Consider the following 19226-nt stretch of genomic DNA (forward strand, 5'->3'; position numbering starts at 1 on the left):
TAGGATTCATAATTCAACTTAATGGTGGTACTATTAACTTTTCAACCCCCCCAACCCCCAAAAAATCTTTAGGCAAAATATACGTTTTAATCTATAGGCAAAATATTCGTTTTTTGTGGTAATTAACGCTTCTAAAATTATTTTGTATTTTATGAATATTAGAGTTTTATGGGTTTTTTTATCCAATAACTAATCCCTGTATTCCAACTATGCATTAATTACTAAATTGAAAAAGGGTTCAGTGACATAATCTGTAAACAAACAAGGTAATTGTGACCATCAGTAGCGCAGTAATAACAAAATACAAGTAATTTATCCTGTATAAATAACAATGATAAGATTTTACAATTAGTTTGGATGGAAATTAGTTTCTGTATAATTGAATGCTGTTCTTTTATCTTATTTTTACTGCGCTACTTAAAGACAAAATTTCTTCTGTTTTTTTTATAATACATATATACTTATATAATTCAATTTTGTAAAACATTGCAGGTAAACAAAAATGTGAAATATTTTGTATTTTCAGGTTTCTATAAAAATGGCAAAAATGTTGTTAGTTTGTGGTGTGTTTCTCTTACTTCCCCTTGTGAAATCCAGGTTAGATAAATTATATAAAACTGTACAAAGTTTTTTCGAAGAACAGCTCTTTATAAATATAGTATGCGGTGTACGTTTTTCTGACCAACTGTTTAGCATTTTAAAAATTTAACAAATATATATATACAGACTTTTTAAATAACACACATACCAAAACTGACATAGGAGCCAAAAAAATCCATGTTAATCCAGATACAGTTTTAAAGCTAACTTTAACCAGAAGTTTTAGGTATATATTCCTGGTAGTTTTAATTATCTGTACACACCATTTTTTTCTATTGAACACAGTAATAGTGTCTGACTGATTATGACGTAACAAAAAAAAATTAGCCAATGAGAGGCCACTATAAATTTTACCATTGGTCAATAACGGCCTCTCATTGGCTAATTTTTTTTGTTACGTCATAATCAGTCAGACACTATTACTGTGTTCTTTTCTATTGCTTGTATACGGCGTTTGTAACATGGTGCCAACATATCTTTAGAATGTTATCAGTAGTATTTTAATTGTTTTTTCATGAACGGCTGTGAAACCGATTAATATTCGCTGGATTAGAATCGGTACTCAGCCATACTAAAAAAAACATGTATATTATAGTATTTCAGACATGATTCCTCAAATATAAAAATAAATTTTTTTAAACTAATACCAGTTTTTGTTAACATTGTAACTATTTTTAATCTTATATTTTTCATTTCAATATCCGTGGAAACCTTGCTATAATTCGATGCGATAAATAACTATTTCTAATATAGGGAAGAGCTATGCAATGACAATGTACCGAAGTTTAAGAAAAGTGTTCCTACAGTGCAGACAGTGCAGTCAGGACAAATAGCATATCTTACTTGTCATATTCACTGTGTACAAAACAGGTTAGTGTCATCACAGTCTTTTATATAGTAATACCATTTTTGTAGGGTAGTAACTCAATAACTGTCAATACATTCAACTGTCATTTAGGTAAAAATCATTAAAAAACTGATCACATATTTTCCTTTTAAAACACTAACTATTTTATGAGCTACTATTTAATGTCATATTTTGCAGCAATTTATTTACAATAACTGTCAAAAAATGTTAATGTTGTAAAGTTGATATTTAATCTAAAAAGAAATTTTGCTTGTTAACTTTAGCTTCTTTCAGTTTTTTCGTGAATTTAATGATTTTTGTGATATGTCGAAAAAATATCAAAGTAGATTCAACAATCAATATAATCCGCATATGGATATCGAAAACAAAATCAGATGAACATATTGTCAATTTGGTCATTATATTAAAGTATCAGCAGGAATCGTTTAAAGTAGCAAAATACTAAAATTTACTTGAAAATAAGGGCAATTAAAAATAGTTAATACTACGATTACACTAATAAAACGTGTAATGAACAGTTTGTAAAGTAGAGTCGGTGCTAAAAACAATTATTAATGAAAATCCTTTCCAATAAATAATAAAGTAGACTAGAATAATGAAAACCAATACTAAAGTAATTCATAGTTTCGCCCCAGCTTCGACTTATACAGAAGTAAAATGTTTTTATAACCCTGCTAAGATTTGCAACTTTTGTTAAAAAATAATTTTTACAATTTTTCTATTTTTGTATTTAAAGGAAATGTTTATGTACATTCTTACGGTAATAAATAGAGCATTTCAAAATTAAATTAATTCTCTAGTATTGCTCTAAAACTGATTTAATTTCCGCTGGCTGAATAAATACCGAAAATGGATCATACCTAAATTAATCCATGCAGATAAAATTCAAAACTTACTTTACAAAAATTGGTTCTTTCCCTCGGAATGTTTAGCGAGCGCAGAATCCCCCCCCCCCCTACAAGTACACACGCACACTCTTTTCTTATTTTAATCAAAAGTTATGGAGAGGTTTTTTTTCTTTATGCATAACTCCTGTGCTCGACGAAAATGTTGTTTATTTAAGCAATGTTAAAAATGAATGTGGGAGAACCTTTGTCATGTCAAATCTAATTTATTGCTCGCTTTTTTTGTGTTTTCAAAATAATAGCCTGAAAAATTAGATTTAGTCCAAGTAAATTAACTGAAGTATGTATGCCTGTAAGATTTGCAGTTATTAATATTTTTTTTATTAGATCACTATTTAATATTAAGATTAACTTAACCTCTCTATGGAAATTAAGGTACAGTATAATAGTCAAAAAATATAGTTAAAGATCTATTGGCCTGATAAAACCTAGCTTTATAGTAGCTGTGCTACTTGGATTATTAATTGACAAACTTGATTGGCAACCTTGGTTGAAATATTAGCCTGATGGATGGCATAAGTAATTATGAGTAATTTGTACCCAGCGGGTCTTTGACAGTTAGCGAAGCATTTCTATAATTAGAGTTGGTTAGTCTGTCCTTCCGTGACGGTTAGCTCTCTTCGTTAATTTAGACATGTTAGAAATGTCCTATTGATTTTAAACTTTGCATGGTGATTCCTATAACAGTTAGTTACAATCTAGAAATCGTAGCAACACTAAACGTTGCCAGGATGTCCGTACCTCCATTTAAATCATGTTGATTTCAACTTTTTTATGTGATATAATTATCCTATCCATCTATTTTTTTAATACTGATACCTATTATACCAAGGTACAATGTTATAAGCGAAGAATCTCTATAATCAAGTCCTAATAATAAAAGTAAGGCCTTAAAAAATATCCTCTATTTAAGCTGTTTTTCCAACAAATTTACTTACAATTTTATTTCGATTTATACATTTTTATTCTGATTATTCAGTTAGACACTTTACAAGTAAACATGTTCGTTTGTCATGCCATTTATGGATGTTGTCATACTTGTCTTTAATATCAAGCGTAGGGTATAGATAGCAAATACCAATATGACACACGTCGATCCTAATTAATAGGATATTATTTTTTTTTTGACATTTATTCTGAAAAAGAAATACATTTAATTTTTATATTTATTTTAATATTATATTTATGAAATTCTAACGACAATGCATGTTTTGAATAGTCCTATGTAATCATAATTCTTTCTATTTACAATTTCCTAATACTTTTAAGGTACAAATATGGGTTCTATTTTCTTGGATGTTAAAACGATTATTCTAAAAGAACAGCCTTTTTTTTTCGTGTTTTGGTATCTGCTAGCTTTAAAAACTTTTATCTGCGGCTGGAAGTTATTATATATTATGCGGCTCATATTAGCTGTGGCTGTCAATCCCTACTAATTATAGATATCCATGTCAAATGTGTTTTAATCAATTATAATTATTTCAAAATGAGAATGGAAAACTATGTTTTTTTCCATTATTTATCAGGGATAGAGGGACAGTACAATGAAATTTTAATTGGTCTCCCCCCCCCCCCCCCCCTACCCTCAACACAAATAAATTTTAAACTCGATTTAAAAGAAAGAACAAATTAAATGATCTATAAATTATGTTTCAACGGAGGGCCCACAGAAAACATATACAATTAAATGGACTGACATATGGACATTTTAGAGTAGCTGCGTTACTTGAAATTCAAGCATTTAGCAAAGAAATTAAATTTAAGTGCATAAACGACACTAAAGCCTTTATTAGGAATATTTCTAGAATAAATATTAACATAAGCCGGGCAAATAAAATTATGTACAGTAAAAAATAATATATTGTTCTTGAGAGAGGGGAATAGATAGATAAATTATGTAAAAATGTAAATTATTTCACAAGAAAAAGAACGATTATCTAATATCTATAATACAAAGTAGAACGATGTCTGTCTGTTCGTCTGTATGTTTGTCTGTGTGTCTGTTTGTTTGTAGCGAAGGATCTCGCTAACCGCTGAACTGCTCGGGTTCTCCTTTACAGGGTAGCTTTTCATAGGTCCCGAGAAGGTTTATAACTATTTTCTTGGGGGGTGGGACACCCCGAACCCCCCAAAAAAATTAAAAATACCCCCCCCCCTTAAAATTTTTTTGTTCTTTTCAAAACTAAAATTAAAATAGTGGGGTCGACTACCCCCCCCCAAAAAAAAAAATTCTCCCCCCCCCCAAACATTTTTTAAAATTTTTTTCTTTAAATATAAAATATGAAAAATTGGTTTGATTAAACCTTTTGGGGCAAAGCCCCTAGAGGCTAGGGGCGAAGCCGCTAGTTATTTACAAAGAAAAAGAGGCAGCTCTTTGGAGTGGGAGTATATTGATACCCAGTGTCGTGCACAGGGTTTTACCAGGAGTTGGCCTACGGAATTTAGTGAGGTATAATAATTTTATTGTCAAGGGGTAGATAAACTCCTATAGATACACAACCAACATTATCAATTATCAAACTAGGATTATTTTACTAGTGAAATGACATTGGCATAAAGCTAAATTGCTTTCACACACCCCTTAAGGTTACCGGGGACTTTTTTACCTTGACACCCTCCCCCCCTTGGTTATTTCATGTGTTTGTTTCATGGGGGGGGGGGGGTGGGAGGTGTAGACTTTTTACTTTTTCCAGGAGGGTTGATACACTACCATTGTGCATGCCTATGGTTTTACCTTATCATGATAGTACATTTTTAAATGAAGAAAGAACAGTAAACTATAATCCAGTGGTAATGTAGAAAATTTTATGAAATAGTAAACTTCAGATTATAGAGAGACAGAACATATAGAAACTGTAGAGTTATATATATAAATCTTTATTTTTACAATACTTCACAAAAATACAGTTTTTTATCTATATCTATATTCCTGAACTTTTTGCAATTAAGAAATGAGTCTTATTTCTACAGGGAGGGAGATATCAATGCTGGTTAAAATAACGTCACTGTATCCTCCGAATAGTAGCTGGTATAGAAAATTTTTAGTTAATTCATATGCTGATTTTCCTATTTATACTGAGAGGCTGTGAAAGTTTGATTGTCAAATTCAAGAATTGGAGTAAGATTACCTTATTATCCATTTTCATATCCCTTTATTCCTGGCCTTTCTATGATTGTGCATTAGATCCTTTAATATATTTTACTATAATTGAAGAGAAAGGGATAGCAAGAGAAATTAATCTACCCTCAAAATTAAAATAATTATATAAGTGATATTTTGCTTATAGTATTTTGTAAATTCCCTCTCATTGCATTGGTTGGCTTAAATTTATATCTTGATTGATTGGTACAAACTAGGAGTGTTCAAACTTTTCCACCAAAACTTGTAAATAAAGAAGGATTGTTTTGTTTATCGTAATTGTCTTTTCCATTAAGATAGCATCACACACTGTAGAATATTTTTTTGTTGTAGTAGTTCAGCTTCTTTTCATTGTTTTAATAATCATACTATAATAATTTTGGTAGTTAATACTAACCCTAATTTCATATATTGCAATTATTATTAATTGTTTAAATTTTACATGCTATTTAAACCTTCTAACAATGCTAGATGCAATGAACTTTCGCATAAAGGCGAAAAATCTCCCAATGTTTTAATAAAAAATCTGTTTAAAAGATTTTTTTATTTATGAATGAGTTACAGAATAGATTTTGGATTCCTTTTATGAAAAATTTTTAAAATAGTTTAGTTACTTTTCTGTAAAATATCAATAAAATGCCTTTTTTTCATCTTTAAATTTACTTTCATAAACCCATATGTATATTTTTAAAAGTTAAGTTCGGTTAGGTTAAGTCAAAAATAAGCAAGGTGGGAGGGTCCAGTTGTGATATAAGGGATATTTTCTAGAATTATTACCCTTGGCAGATATTAATTATGACTAAACCAAAATTCATTTTGTTGTTGTCATATTTCTAGTAAATAAAATAGTACAAAATGTAAAGTCTAAAAAAAATTTGTTTATTAATATTATAACAAAATAAAATATCATAAAGGAAAGGAAAGAAGAGTTATTTTAGTGCAAATTGTATTTATTATGTTTAAGCGATAATGACACATAATTAAACTTATCGAATGTCTTTCCTTAAAAAAACACACTTTTTTGTCCATAAGTAGCGTAGTAAAAAAACTCAAAGCAATTTAAAAATAAAACTAATAAACAAGGTATAGATAAAAAGAAAAAACAAGGATAACAATATTGAGAAATCTTCAAATTTAAATAAAGACAGGTTAAATGAAATGAACAGTAAATTTTAACAAAAAAGACAAGAAAGAAAAGGATATTTTGTATGAATCATACACATTAATGTGCAAGTATATGTTACTAGTTAAACTATGTTTAACTAGTTAAAAAATTCGATAAAAGAGATAAAACTGAACTTCTGTTAGTTACGGAAAGGTAGCATTTTTACTTATGCTGAATATAGAGTAGCTGTGCAGCTAAAAATGCATGTTTGTGCCTCTGCTGATCACTTAAGTACTACTCCTAATTTGTATTCAAACTAAAATGGGTTTTCTATCTCCATTATTCCCAAGAATACAGGGTTCAGTCAATGAATAAAACTTTTTCAAACCCAAAAATTAAGCACAGTGCGTTTGAAGGTGCTTTGACTTTTGTGTCAGAACCTAAATTGGGACATTTCATTACCCTAGGTTAGGTAACTTCATATAATTTTTAAAAAAAATCTAAAATGCAGCCGTTTTTGAGAAAATTAGATTTGAAAATTTCAAGTTCAATTTTCATCCACTAGGAATTACCGCATAATCATGACAAGAAAAGCAAATATTATTTATTTAAAATTTTGAACAAGTTTGCTTTTATAAAGTTCTTCATAAAACCCCTCCTTAATTGAATTGATTCATGGCCATTTTTATCAGTTGCTTTGATAAGGTCACGGAAATTCAGCCTTAAATGAATCATATATTGAGAGGTTTTATGACAGACTTTATAAAAGCAAAGTTGTTCAAAATTTTAAATAAATAATATTTGCTTTTCTTGTCATTAGCTGCCACCCTTCCAAGAGAAATCGCCCCTAGAATAAATCTTAATTAAAAATTAAGTTAGCAAATTCATCTCCCTTCTCCTAAGGTGCCTCTAGAATCCTATAGAAGCGTAGCCACTAGTGTAAAATAAAGTACTAAGCTTTTTTGTCTGTAACGAAGAATCTTGCTAACCGCTGAAATTATTAGGCTCTCCATTGTAGAAAATGTTCCTGGGATGGTTTTAGGCTATTTTGTTTTCTCTTAACTACTAGTTCAAATACTAAGCCTTTAGAGTATTGGGTTGCAGCTGCTAGTATTTTACTATAGCAAAGCAACTCTATAAACTACAATTTCTATTTTTGTATTAAAAGATTTATGAATATCTCAGTTTTAAGTTAATATCTCACTTTGACCGCCTGATTGTTAATTATTTTTTTTCTGGCTATTTATTGATGTTGTCATCCTTGTTTACTTTCTATTTTACTTGAACACAAGAGTAATTACATAAACAGCTTAATCCTTAATAGTTGGGCCCATTTCGGAGGAAGAAGGTGGGGTGCTTCAATTTTAATGTATTATGTATACATGTAAGTTAATTCAAAGGTTGATGGAGACCTGGAGGGTCGGGTTCTGAAAATATTTGATAAATTGTCATTGTTCTAATATATATATACTAGATCTTATTATTATCTGTGTGGAGAGACAGATGGGCGAATTGATATGTATAGAATCTTTGCATAGTCAAAACATTTTTAGATGAAAATATACAAAAAAGATGTAACATTTCTATCTAAAAGAAGAAAATGTAATTGCATACAAAGTATCCAAAGCAACAATGTCTAAAATTGTAATACTGAGAGTAACAATTTCTTTGAATCATTTGGCCTTGTGAGGCCTCTTTTTGTTTACTTGTATATTCCCACAAGCTTTACACAATAGATGTAATAAACTAGACATTATAATTAGGGTAATATCAAGAATGAATTTTTAATACTATAGTTCATTGCAGAACATAAATTCAGATAATAAAAAAGCAAGCAAATTAAAAAAAAGAGACCAAAATGAATAAACTAACAAAATACCTTTATGTTGATTAGGTCGTTTAAATAATATATTATTACATTGGATTAAAAGAAAATCTATTACTTCGTTTTAGATTCTTTGTCACTATAAATATAAGAAGTTAAATAAGATTATTATGTAAGGTAAGTTGATATAGGGTCATTAAGATTTTGGTAATTGCAATGTAACTCTTTTCTATATTTTCTTAACAAAATTGTTGGGGAGGAAAAAGGTTTTGTTAGAAAAATGGGTGGACAGGCAGGCACTAAAAAAGATGTGCCATTACTTTCACACATTTTTCATTATTCACAATTTATTTTTCCACTAAAAATCATTGACTAGCTGCAAAATACTATTATAATCCTAAAAGTTAAGCTATTGCATTTTGATAATCAAAGTAACAATAAAAAAATAAAAGAAAGTGTCAAATGCAAAATGTCATTAAAGGTTTAATCAAACTCTTGGTAACTTAAATTTTACATTTCACATCGGATATTGTCTCTAACATTTAATTCTTGACCATTTGAGCTTTGTAGATGTAAAGAAATATGCAGAAATGATGGTACAGCACAAAAGTTTGGTATTGGAATGGCTGACATAATGGATTGATATAGAGTGAAAAGTGATATAGGTATGGAGCTCCTGCCCACTGCATTAAACAAACAAATAAAAACATTCTTTATTTGTTAAGGAATTTCTTAATATTGTCTTCTCAAATGTTAACTTTTTGTCTTTTGTCCCAAATATTGGTCAAAAAATACTTGTTTAGCTTATTTGAAAATTGCTTCGATAAAAAAAATTGACCAAAATCTTTATTAGAAATTAGCATAGAAATATAGAAACTAATATTTTCCAGCATGGCTTTAAAACCAACTAATATCCGCTGGATTAAAATTGGTTCTCAACCACTGAAAAGTCATGTATGGCACTGTATTGAAGACAATTTTCCTTAAATATTAAAAGATATCATAAAATTAATTCCAGTTTTGTTAGGCAGAGCCTTCGGCCCCTGGGGGCTTACAAAACTTGTTTTAATATTATAATTTTTCATTTCAACTCCCGCAGAAAGCTGTCTTTAACATACTGCAATATCAAACACTAAAAAAATCAACCATGATGCTAGTTTTAATTCTTCCTAAGTTCCAATCTAAAGTATGTTGATAAGACTGCAGATCATTTAAAAAGAATTTAGTTTAAGGACATCAGTTGACACACTAAATAACATTGTCTTTATTTTGTTTGCTTAGAGAATTCAGCCAAAAACCTCTGCCAATTTTAGTTTTAAAAGAAAAATTAAGTTTGGGGGCGTGGATCATTTATTTCTAGGGTTCTCCAACTTGGGAGGGTGGTGGTAACCTCCAAAAAATAGTTTTAAATTTTCCTGGGACCTATAAGAAACTACATTGTTCATACTGTTTTAGCAGTGGTAAAGACAAACATAAATAGAGACATCCTGTTACTTTAAAATACATGTACATATTGGATAGATAACATTAACTTTTATATGGTGAGATTTAGTTGTAAAGGAAGTAATATATTCCAGTTATATGGCATATTCTATGTATTATCCGTTTTCGCTATTTTAACTCTTGGCATTTGACTTCATGGGCTCTGTCTGCATGAAACAGGGCACTAATGACCTAAAGAAAAGGGGAAGTAATAAAAAAGAAGAAATAGTGAAGACATGAGGAGAGAGATTCAGGGACTTGGGAACATGACCCTATTACAATAAAAACTCAAGAGAAAAATGAAAATTGGATTGGAGCAATGGACATGATCTTGTTTATAATTACTGAGATAGGTGGTATTATAATTGATAGACCATTGTTTTAAACTTTTAAAGCTTGGTTTGCCTCAAATAAACTATATATATATTATATCCCTTTATCCCTGGTAGAAACCAGATATTGAGTATAGATAAAGTAATCATTCTTTCTTGCTGGAGTATAATGTGATACATAGCAGGGATTTACAAACAAAAGTACCATAGATTAAGGGTAGAATATCAATGTAATGACAGTTTATATTACATTTTGCTCAGTTTTGCTCTATAAAAACAAAAAATTAAGCCATATACATTACAGTTGTAGTATAGATACTCTGCATTCTGTCTTGACTCAGAAAATTTGGTTCATATATTGCATTATTAAATATGTAAGTTTTGAACAACAATATTCTTGTTATCAAGCTTTCTGTTAAGGAATAATGTAATTATACAAAAAGATTTACTTCTAGAATGAGTACAGAATAAATACAATAAGGTACCTAACACAGTGTACATTGAATGTGTTATATGTGTTGTATTATATTATATCAATATAGAACATAATATAAATCTAGAACTATAGCTGTATACAAATGTAATGTTGAGGCATATAACTAGATCTAATAATGAAGGATTTTGTCTTAATTGTAATTGTAATTTTGTAATTATAAATTAACCTTTCAAACTAATTTATTATGGAAATTGTATGGTTAAGGCACTTAAATTTCATTGTTGCTGAGTGCCTGAATTGAATGTGCTCTTTTGGTTAAACACAAAAGGGGGTAATATAAATAATACAGCAAGACAAGGAAAGCTTTAAGAACACCCAGATCCCCTTAGAAGGCTTAAGCCTTACATATGCCTAACCACTGCTTGGAACTAACTTAACCTAACCTAACTAATATTTTTTTATTTTGAAATAAATGTAATTTAATGTACACCAAAATTGTGACTGACAATTTCTCCATATATTTTTTTGTTATTGGGACACAGCATACATGTATGTGTAGTGTATACAAATCATGGTGGAGATTTACAGACACCATTTCTTTCAATTTACTCAATGTGGGTTTTGGCTTATGCTAGATATATACACTAGATGGATTCAAGATGGTTAATTTAGGCTTGCCATGCATACAACTTAGGATAGCCAAGGGAAGCATTATATAAGTATTTCTTGATACAAATTCATGGCTTATAAGGTAAAGTAACAATAACTTAACAACCAACTCTTTGATTGTAAATGTTTGTCCTAAAGTTTTTACTGTTTTAGAGAAAAAGCCTTCCCCCTTATCTAAGTTGGAAATGGGATGCCTTTCAATTTATAAACTTATATAAAAAAGGTTATTTTCATGTTTTTATACAAATTATTCTTTTAAAATAAGGTTTTATATTTTTAGTAACAGCCAACAATTAAATTGACAGAATTTTAAAAAGTCCATGATTTTTAAACACTCTAATGTTTAACACTATACAACTATATACGAAGATATTTATACAACATCATTCATTGTGGTAGGGCTGGCAAAATATGTATTTTCGTGGATTTTATTTGCACATCTAATCTTTGAATTAATACTTTGTATGCCTTTTAACGTGCTCAAAAACGAAGAATTCATTTATTTCAAATACTGTATTGATTAAAGTGGGACCGAAATTATATTTTAAAATAAGGTATTTTTGCAACTTTCAAATTTGCTTAGTATAGATTTTTAAAAAAACTGGTACAAAAGGTCAGATACAAATTTCGTACTGCCTAGACTTAATCATGCATAAGTAGTGCAAAATTCAAGTTTAAAATCATTAGTCAAAACGTGTTTTCTCAAGCTCTGGGTCACCTGTACTTTGTTTGTTCTTGGCTATGCTAGATTGTTAATATTCAAGGTTTTGCAGTTAAAGTGACATGCAAACCTACTTAGGTAAATGGATATATTAAAACTTGGATGTTATACCAGATTTTTATGTTATAAAGTGAAGCTCACAGCGGGCTAAAATAACGATATCCCCCTTTCCTCCCACTGGATGAACGAACTGAACAATAAATTAGTTCCATGCTAACAACCTAAATTGACGACAGTATTTCCCCTGACATAATATCCACGTATAATTCATATCTGTTCCTAGGTAGCAAAGTTCTGAAAAAAATTTCGATGAAGGTACCTTGTCCCTAAACTCTTTCTTTACCTGGATCTTAGCAGCCATAATGTTAGATATGAGATATCTCAATATGTATGTACACTCTTATCTTAAGTTATATCCTTTTTCTTTAAAATATTTTTTGCTTGTAAGTCAATAATATTCCTAATAACTATTGATGTAGTGTTTTAGAAAACAATTTTCTATGAATATACATGATTTTGTTTTTTTATACATGTTTAAAAAATGTCCCCCAAAAATTAAAGTTTATTGGAATTATGTAGCATAATATTTAATTGGATGAAAAAGGCATCTTCCAACCTTTAATACATAATTGTTTCAATTATACTATTAGAAACAAACTATTTACAAAGAATATTATGACGTTGAGATATTTACTTCAATAGAAATCTAATAATTTGATTATATTCTTAGAAAACATTTCTTTTTTTTGCTAAGATAACAAACATAAAAAGAATTTGTCACAACTAGGTAACTTCATAGCACGGAAATTAGAATTTATTTATTGGTTGGAAAATAAAAAGATCATGGATAAATTAATTGCTTAAAGGCGTTAAGAACTAATGTTTATTCAACTAATTTTGAGAACTCAAATTTTCAAATTTGAAAAAAAATTCTAATAGGATAATACCGAAAACACCACTTAGGAACCTAATCTAAAACCTAAAGTTTAAAATTCATGGATAGATTTTAACTTACATAATACAAAGTAGAATGATGTCTTTCCGTCCGTCCATCTGTCCGCCCGTCCGTGTGTCCGTCCGTATGTTTGAAGCTTAAGATCTCGGTAACCACTGAACCAATTAGATTATACTCTCCAGGGTATATTTTTTTCTTTTTAAATTTCTTTTTAAAAACATTAAAAAAGATAAAAAATTTAAAGGTTTTAACAAATATAAAAAGTTATAAAATGTTATAAAATACGGAAAAGATCTAAAAAAAATAGAAAATTTTTTAAAAAAATTTTCCCCTAAACCTTTAGGGAAAAAAGCCCCTAGAGGCTAGGGGCGAAGCTGCAAGTGTTGTTTAAATGAACAGACATGCATACTCTACGAGTCTACATATTGAGTAGCTTTGTTGCTAAAAAAAACCTCATTATTACTTATTGACATTGTTGATTAGAATATATATTGTGAGCCAAGGTGAGCAGAATATATTGAATTGACTTCTCTAATGGAAATGTCACTACCATTAGTCTAGTACTGTATCCAACTAGCATAGTGTGGCTACATAATAACTAATGTTTATTAGTCTAGTACTGTATCCAACTAGCATAGTGTGGCTACATAATAACCAATGTTTATTAGTCTAGTACTGTATCCAACTAGCATAGTGTGGCTACATAATAACTAATGTTTATTAGTCTAGTACTGTATCCAACTAGCATAGTGTGGCTACATAATAACCAATGTTTATTAGTCTAGTACTGTATCCAACTAGCATAGTGTGGCTACATAATAACCAATGTTTATTAGTCTAGTACTGTATCCATTTAGCATAGTGTGTCTACATAATAATCAATGTTTATTAGTCTAGTACTGTATCTATTTAGCATAGTGTGGCCACATAATAACCTATGTTTATTAGTTTAGTACTGTATCCAACTAGCATAGTGTGGCTACATAATAACCAATGTTTATTAGTCTAGTACTTTATCCAACTAGCATAGTGTGGCTACATAATAACCAATGTTCATTAGTCTGGTACTGTATCCAACTAGAATAGTGTGGCTACATAATAACCATTGTTTATTAGTCTAGTACTATATCCAACTAGCATAGTATGGCTACATAATAACCAATGTTTATTAGTCTAGTACTTTATCCAACTAGCATAGTGTGGCTACATAATAACCAATGTTTATTAGTCTAGTACTGTATCCAACTAGCATAGTGTGGCTACATAATAACCAATGTTTATTAGTCAAGTACTGTATCCAACTAGCATAATGTGGCTACATAATAACCAATGTTTATTAGTCTAGCACTGTATCCAACTAGCATAGTGTGGCTACATAATAACCAATGTTTATTAGTCTAGTACTACTGTATCCAACTAGCATAGTGTGGCTACATAATAACTAATGTTTATTAGTCTAGTACTGTATCCAACTAGCATAATGTGGCTACATAATAACCAATGTTTATTAGTCTAGCACTGTATCCAACTAGCGTAGTGTGGCTACATAATAACCAATGTTTATTAGTCTAGTACTACTGTATCCAACTAGCATAGTGTGGCTACATAATAACTAATGTTTATTAGTCTAGTACTGTATCCAACTAGCATAGTGTGGCTACATAATAACCTATGTTTATTAGTCAAGTACTGTATCCAACTAGCATAATGTGGCTACATAATAACCAATGTTTATTAGTCTAGCACTGTATCCAACTAGCATAGTGTGGCTACATATTAACCAATGCTTATTAGTCTACTACTGTTTAACTAGAGTATTGTGGCTTTATTTAAACCATTAATTGTGATATTTTGTAGTAAAGTATTGACATAGTTCGTTAAATGTACATTAACAGCTAAATTTTCTATTCACTATATTTGACAATTTCTTTACTAATCACATGTTATATATTCAAAAGAATTAAGGACTACTGTGTACCTAAGCAGCCAATGTATAAGTTTATAATAATAAAATAACAGGATTTTTTTGGGTGTGTGTCTGTTTGTACCAAAGTTTCTCGCTAAACCTTTATGATTCTCCTTTATAGGGAAGCTTCTCATAGGTCCTTGAAGATTTAAAACTGTTCTGGGAAGGGTACCATCACCAATCCAAAAGAACTCGCCCCTCGAAAAAAAATATTTTACTTTTTATCTTTAAAACTAAACTAAAAAATTGGGTTATCAATTTCAACTTGCCACTCCTCAGGTGTCCCTTGAGGCCTCTAGGGTAACTGCTAGTAGCTTATCAAACTAGGATCAATTGATATTTTTTTTAATGATTCATTACTGAAATATTCAGTAAATGCTATTTTATTGTCTAAGATTACCTAGTTATTTATCCTCAAAATTTACCTTGGTTTAGTGTCCATTGTCTCATCCTTTATTGCCTGAAGGATTAAGTCTTTAGTTTCGATAATGAAAAGAATATTGGTAATAGATGAATCAAAGTGGAAAACTGTCATAATATTTTACAGATTTGGGGGAGAATTATGAAAACAAGAACATTTATGTCCAAAAGCATACAGTAAGTTGGCAAAATTGTTAGGAAACTGTTATACTATTAAATAAAAAAAAGAATAATAGATTGTAATTACTAATAAATGCAAATTTTGATTTTGGCAGAGTAAATACCTGCCTTAAACTTACGTATTCATTTGTTTATGTACCAGTCTTGGTGCTGACTTATCACTTTAAATTGTTTTTTTTTTTATCTAAACCCTGTTATATATACTGGATTTATAGAGTGGCTGCACAACCAAAAAGTAAAAATAATCATATTTAAACTTTCTTTTTCTTGTTGAAATATTGTTGGTATGTCCTACTTAGAGTTTTTGTTTTCTTTCAAAGCAAACATAGTTGGGGAGTCAAGTGTCCAAGGCTCGGCAGTCACAACAGAATAGTCTAGACGCCGTTTTGTAACCAGCCGCTACCGGAGCAAACTGCTTATTCTTATTTGCTATAGCCAGTAAATGAGTAAAATGCAGCTGAAAAAAAGGCTGCCTGATATAGACTGAAAGCAGCATTTGCAACTCAGACTTTACAATAATTGTATTCGAGTTGGCTAGTTGCCGAGCCTTACAAGTGACCAATATTCCTAAGTGTTTTCAACCATTGCGCAAGATACATGCATGGTACATACCGGTACAGATATATATACATATATAAAAGTAGCAGGATGTGTGTCTGTAACGAAGGAACTCGAAAATCATAAGTGGGTTTCCTTTACAGTGAAGATTATTATAGTTTCAGATAAAGGTTAAAATTAGCTCCACCTTCCCAAGAGATATCACCACTTTATAAAAAGTCTCTGTATAAAACTTGAGAGACAAATCAATTACTGACTAATATGTAATATATCTGTAACTTTTTTTCTATAATAATGTTTGTTATCTAATTTTTCTCTTTAATTTTTTAAAGCAAAGCTTTTCTATAATTATTGTCGGTCCGTTCGTCCAAACTTCCCCTTGTAACGGATGTAACTTTTTTCGAAGTTTAGACATGATGATTCCTATAGCAGTTAGGTACAATTTACAAAGTACCAACTCTATACTTATTCCCAGAAAGTCCGTAAATCCATGTTGTCATCCTTGTTTTATATAGCAATATTATTATTATATAAAAGTACTCAAGTGCAATGCCTAGTGAAAAAGATATTGATCTAAATTTAGATGATTTTACGTAAATTGAAATAAATAGTTTATTTATAGGCTTCTAGTATATCCTCGTGTGTGCAAAAGGAGACCATTCATGAAATACGTTGATAGTATTAAACTTTAAGTAATAAATTGATTTTTCTTTTTCTTACAAAGAAAGTTATTTTCTTAAAGCAAATTATAGCCTTCCTTAATAATGTAACAAGGATGACAACATCCATAAAAACCAAAGCTGTGAAACGGTATGTCAGACGAACATTAACTCTTGTAAATTGTCAGAGCGTTCTGGAACTGAATATACAAAATATAAATATATATAAGTTTTGACAAAATTATATGTAAATTTGTTGCAAAACTTATTAAATACAAGATACTGTTTAAGGACATACTGACATTTTTAGGACTTGATTATAGAGATGCTTCGCTCAAAATATTGTACCTTATTGTAATAGGAATCAGTAATAAAGAAATCAGACCAATCGGATGATTTTATCGCATAAAAACTTTTTGTTAAAAAAGTTAAAAATCAATATGTTTAAAATGGGCGTACGGACTTTCTGGTGACGCTTATAGAGTTGCTACGCTTTCTAAATCGTACCTAACTACTACAGGAATCACCATGCAAAGTTTGAAATTAATAGGACAATTCTAACATGCCTAAATTAACGAATAAGAATATTTATCATAAAACAACTCCAATGTCCCATTCCTCCCTGAGATGTAGGAGTTTTATCATGATGTACAGTAAGATCTTGATAGCAGCTGAATTGATTTGTTAAAAATCTCTCAGAATGGTGTTGAAAATTTTTCCTTTTGGTTATCTTAGGAGGGATCAATTAGTCTCTTCCGAGGATAAGGTTCATAAGATTGTCTTATAACGAAACAATTCTCTATGAATTGTTCACTTTATATTGAATTATTCATACCCTTTACTAGATCAATAATTCTTAAAGCAGATTTCAATATCGAATAGCATCTGCATCCTGTAGTAAGATCCACGAATAAAAACTATTTAATGAGATGAATAGAAAATGCTTGAATATAAATGCCTTAATTGGAACGTAATATTGGTTTTAAAGGGTACACAGATTGGTACAAAAGGCCAGTTATTTTTTCATTTAAGTTATCTGATAGAATTATTAATTGTTAATAGTTGAATTTTTTTAGGATAAAGCCTGCCTTAAGAAATAATATATTCCAAAAATTTTAAAATATGTGACTAAACATGAACAAAAATCTTCGTATGTTAGAAATTTCTTTTTAATTTTTACAAATTATTGTAAATGACTGACCATTTGGATTGATGAATTAATCTAATAATGGTTCTTAGTCAAAATATCATTTCTTTAAATAAAACAACAAAAAAAGCTTCATTACTAAACAATACAACGTTTTTGTACCTAACTGTTCTATTAGTAGAGAGGAATTTCCACAACTTCTCACAAATAAATTCATATTTAAAGGGATCTAAAAGTCTTTGTAATACAGGATCTTTGTTTGGCAAGCGTAATTGAATTCATTTTATCTTTTAGTTTGATATTTAATATAATATATTCGATTTAGAGATATCTCGATTTTACTTTATCTGGAAAATAGAAGATATATCAAAGTAGAACAATGTGTATTTTAATGATATAGATAAATATTGCGTTGTTTAAATAAAAAAAAGGACAAATATGACTGTTAATTTTGCAGCAAAAAGTTAAATTAAGCCTAAAAGTAAAAAAAACGAATGTAATGTTCTGATTTATTTATATACTAGATTGCAATTTCATTTTAACCAACAAAATTTTTGAGAATGCAAATTTAACGCCAATTGTCATATCTCTGTATAGATACATGAATTTACACAATTCAATTTAAATAGCTTGGCGGTCAGAAGGACTGAATTTTGATTAAATAGAAACCGTGTACTTTTTGTAAAAGAACAGGACCTAAAAAACACAAATATGTGCAAATATGCAGGGATCGCAAGGGATAAGCCTACAAGAGTTGTAAACAAAATAAACCGTCCTGTAATTGTTTGTCGAAAAGTTTTTACACTACTAGATTAACCAACATTAAGATTAAATAAAATTACCCAAAGTAGAAACAATTGAATAACTCGTTTTTAAGACTTAAGAAACCAATACGATTCACAATTTTCTTTTCATATCAGACATTTATTTATGATGATATAAAGCATACTACAGATAAAGAGTGCCTATATGTGTAAATATATACCAGAATATCCTCATACAAGAATATATTTGGGTCCTAAGGATTTGTCCAGGTTTCAATATGAAAGATTTGGGTCTCTAATTCAATATATGTTTTGAGTTTAAAAAGAAAATAATTAACTTAAAAGTTTTTTTAAAACTGCTATTTTACACTAAAAATATTAGAATATTCAATAGTGCTTAAGAACTTGAAGTTGTACTATTTTTTTTTTAAATTTCATTGTTTTTGCACATATTCTTATCCATTTAGTAATATTTTTGCTTGAGGTCTAATCCTT

At 29.6% G+C, this 19226-nt stretch overlaps 1 protein-coding gene across 1 annotated transcript in view; it reads left to right on the top strand.

Annotated features, from left to right (window-relative positions):
- The first annotated feature begins 530 nt into the window (after positions 1–530).
- Positions 531–19226, top strand: part of LOC145330885 (lachesin-like) — a 109650-nt gene continuing 90954 nt past the window's right edge. Inside the window, exons 1-2 of the mRNA XM_080175555.1 lie at positions 531–597; positions 1354–1470. Of these exons, the coding sequence (XP_080031681.1) occupies positions 539–597; positions 1354–1470 (176 nt within the window). The 5' untranslated portion in view covers positions 531–538. The remainder of the gene's footprint in view (positions 598–1353; positions 1471–19226) is intronic.

This window comes from Acartia tonsa, chromosome 10, assembly GCF_053477335.1.
Source record: "Acartia tonsa isolate MP-2025a chromosome 10, ASM5347733v1, whole genome shotgun sequence".
In the NCBI taxonomy this organism is placed as follows: Eukaryota; Metazoa; Arthropoda; class Copepoda; order Calanoida; family Acartiidae; genus Acartia; species Acartia tonsa.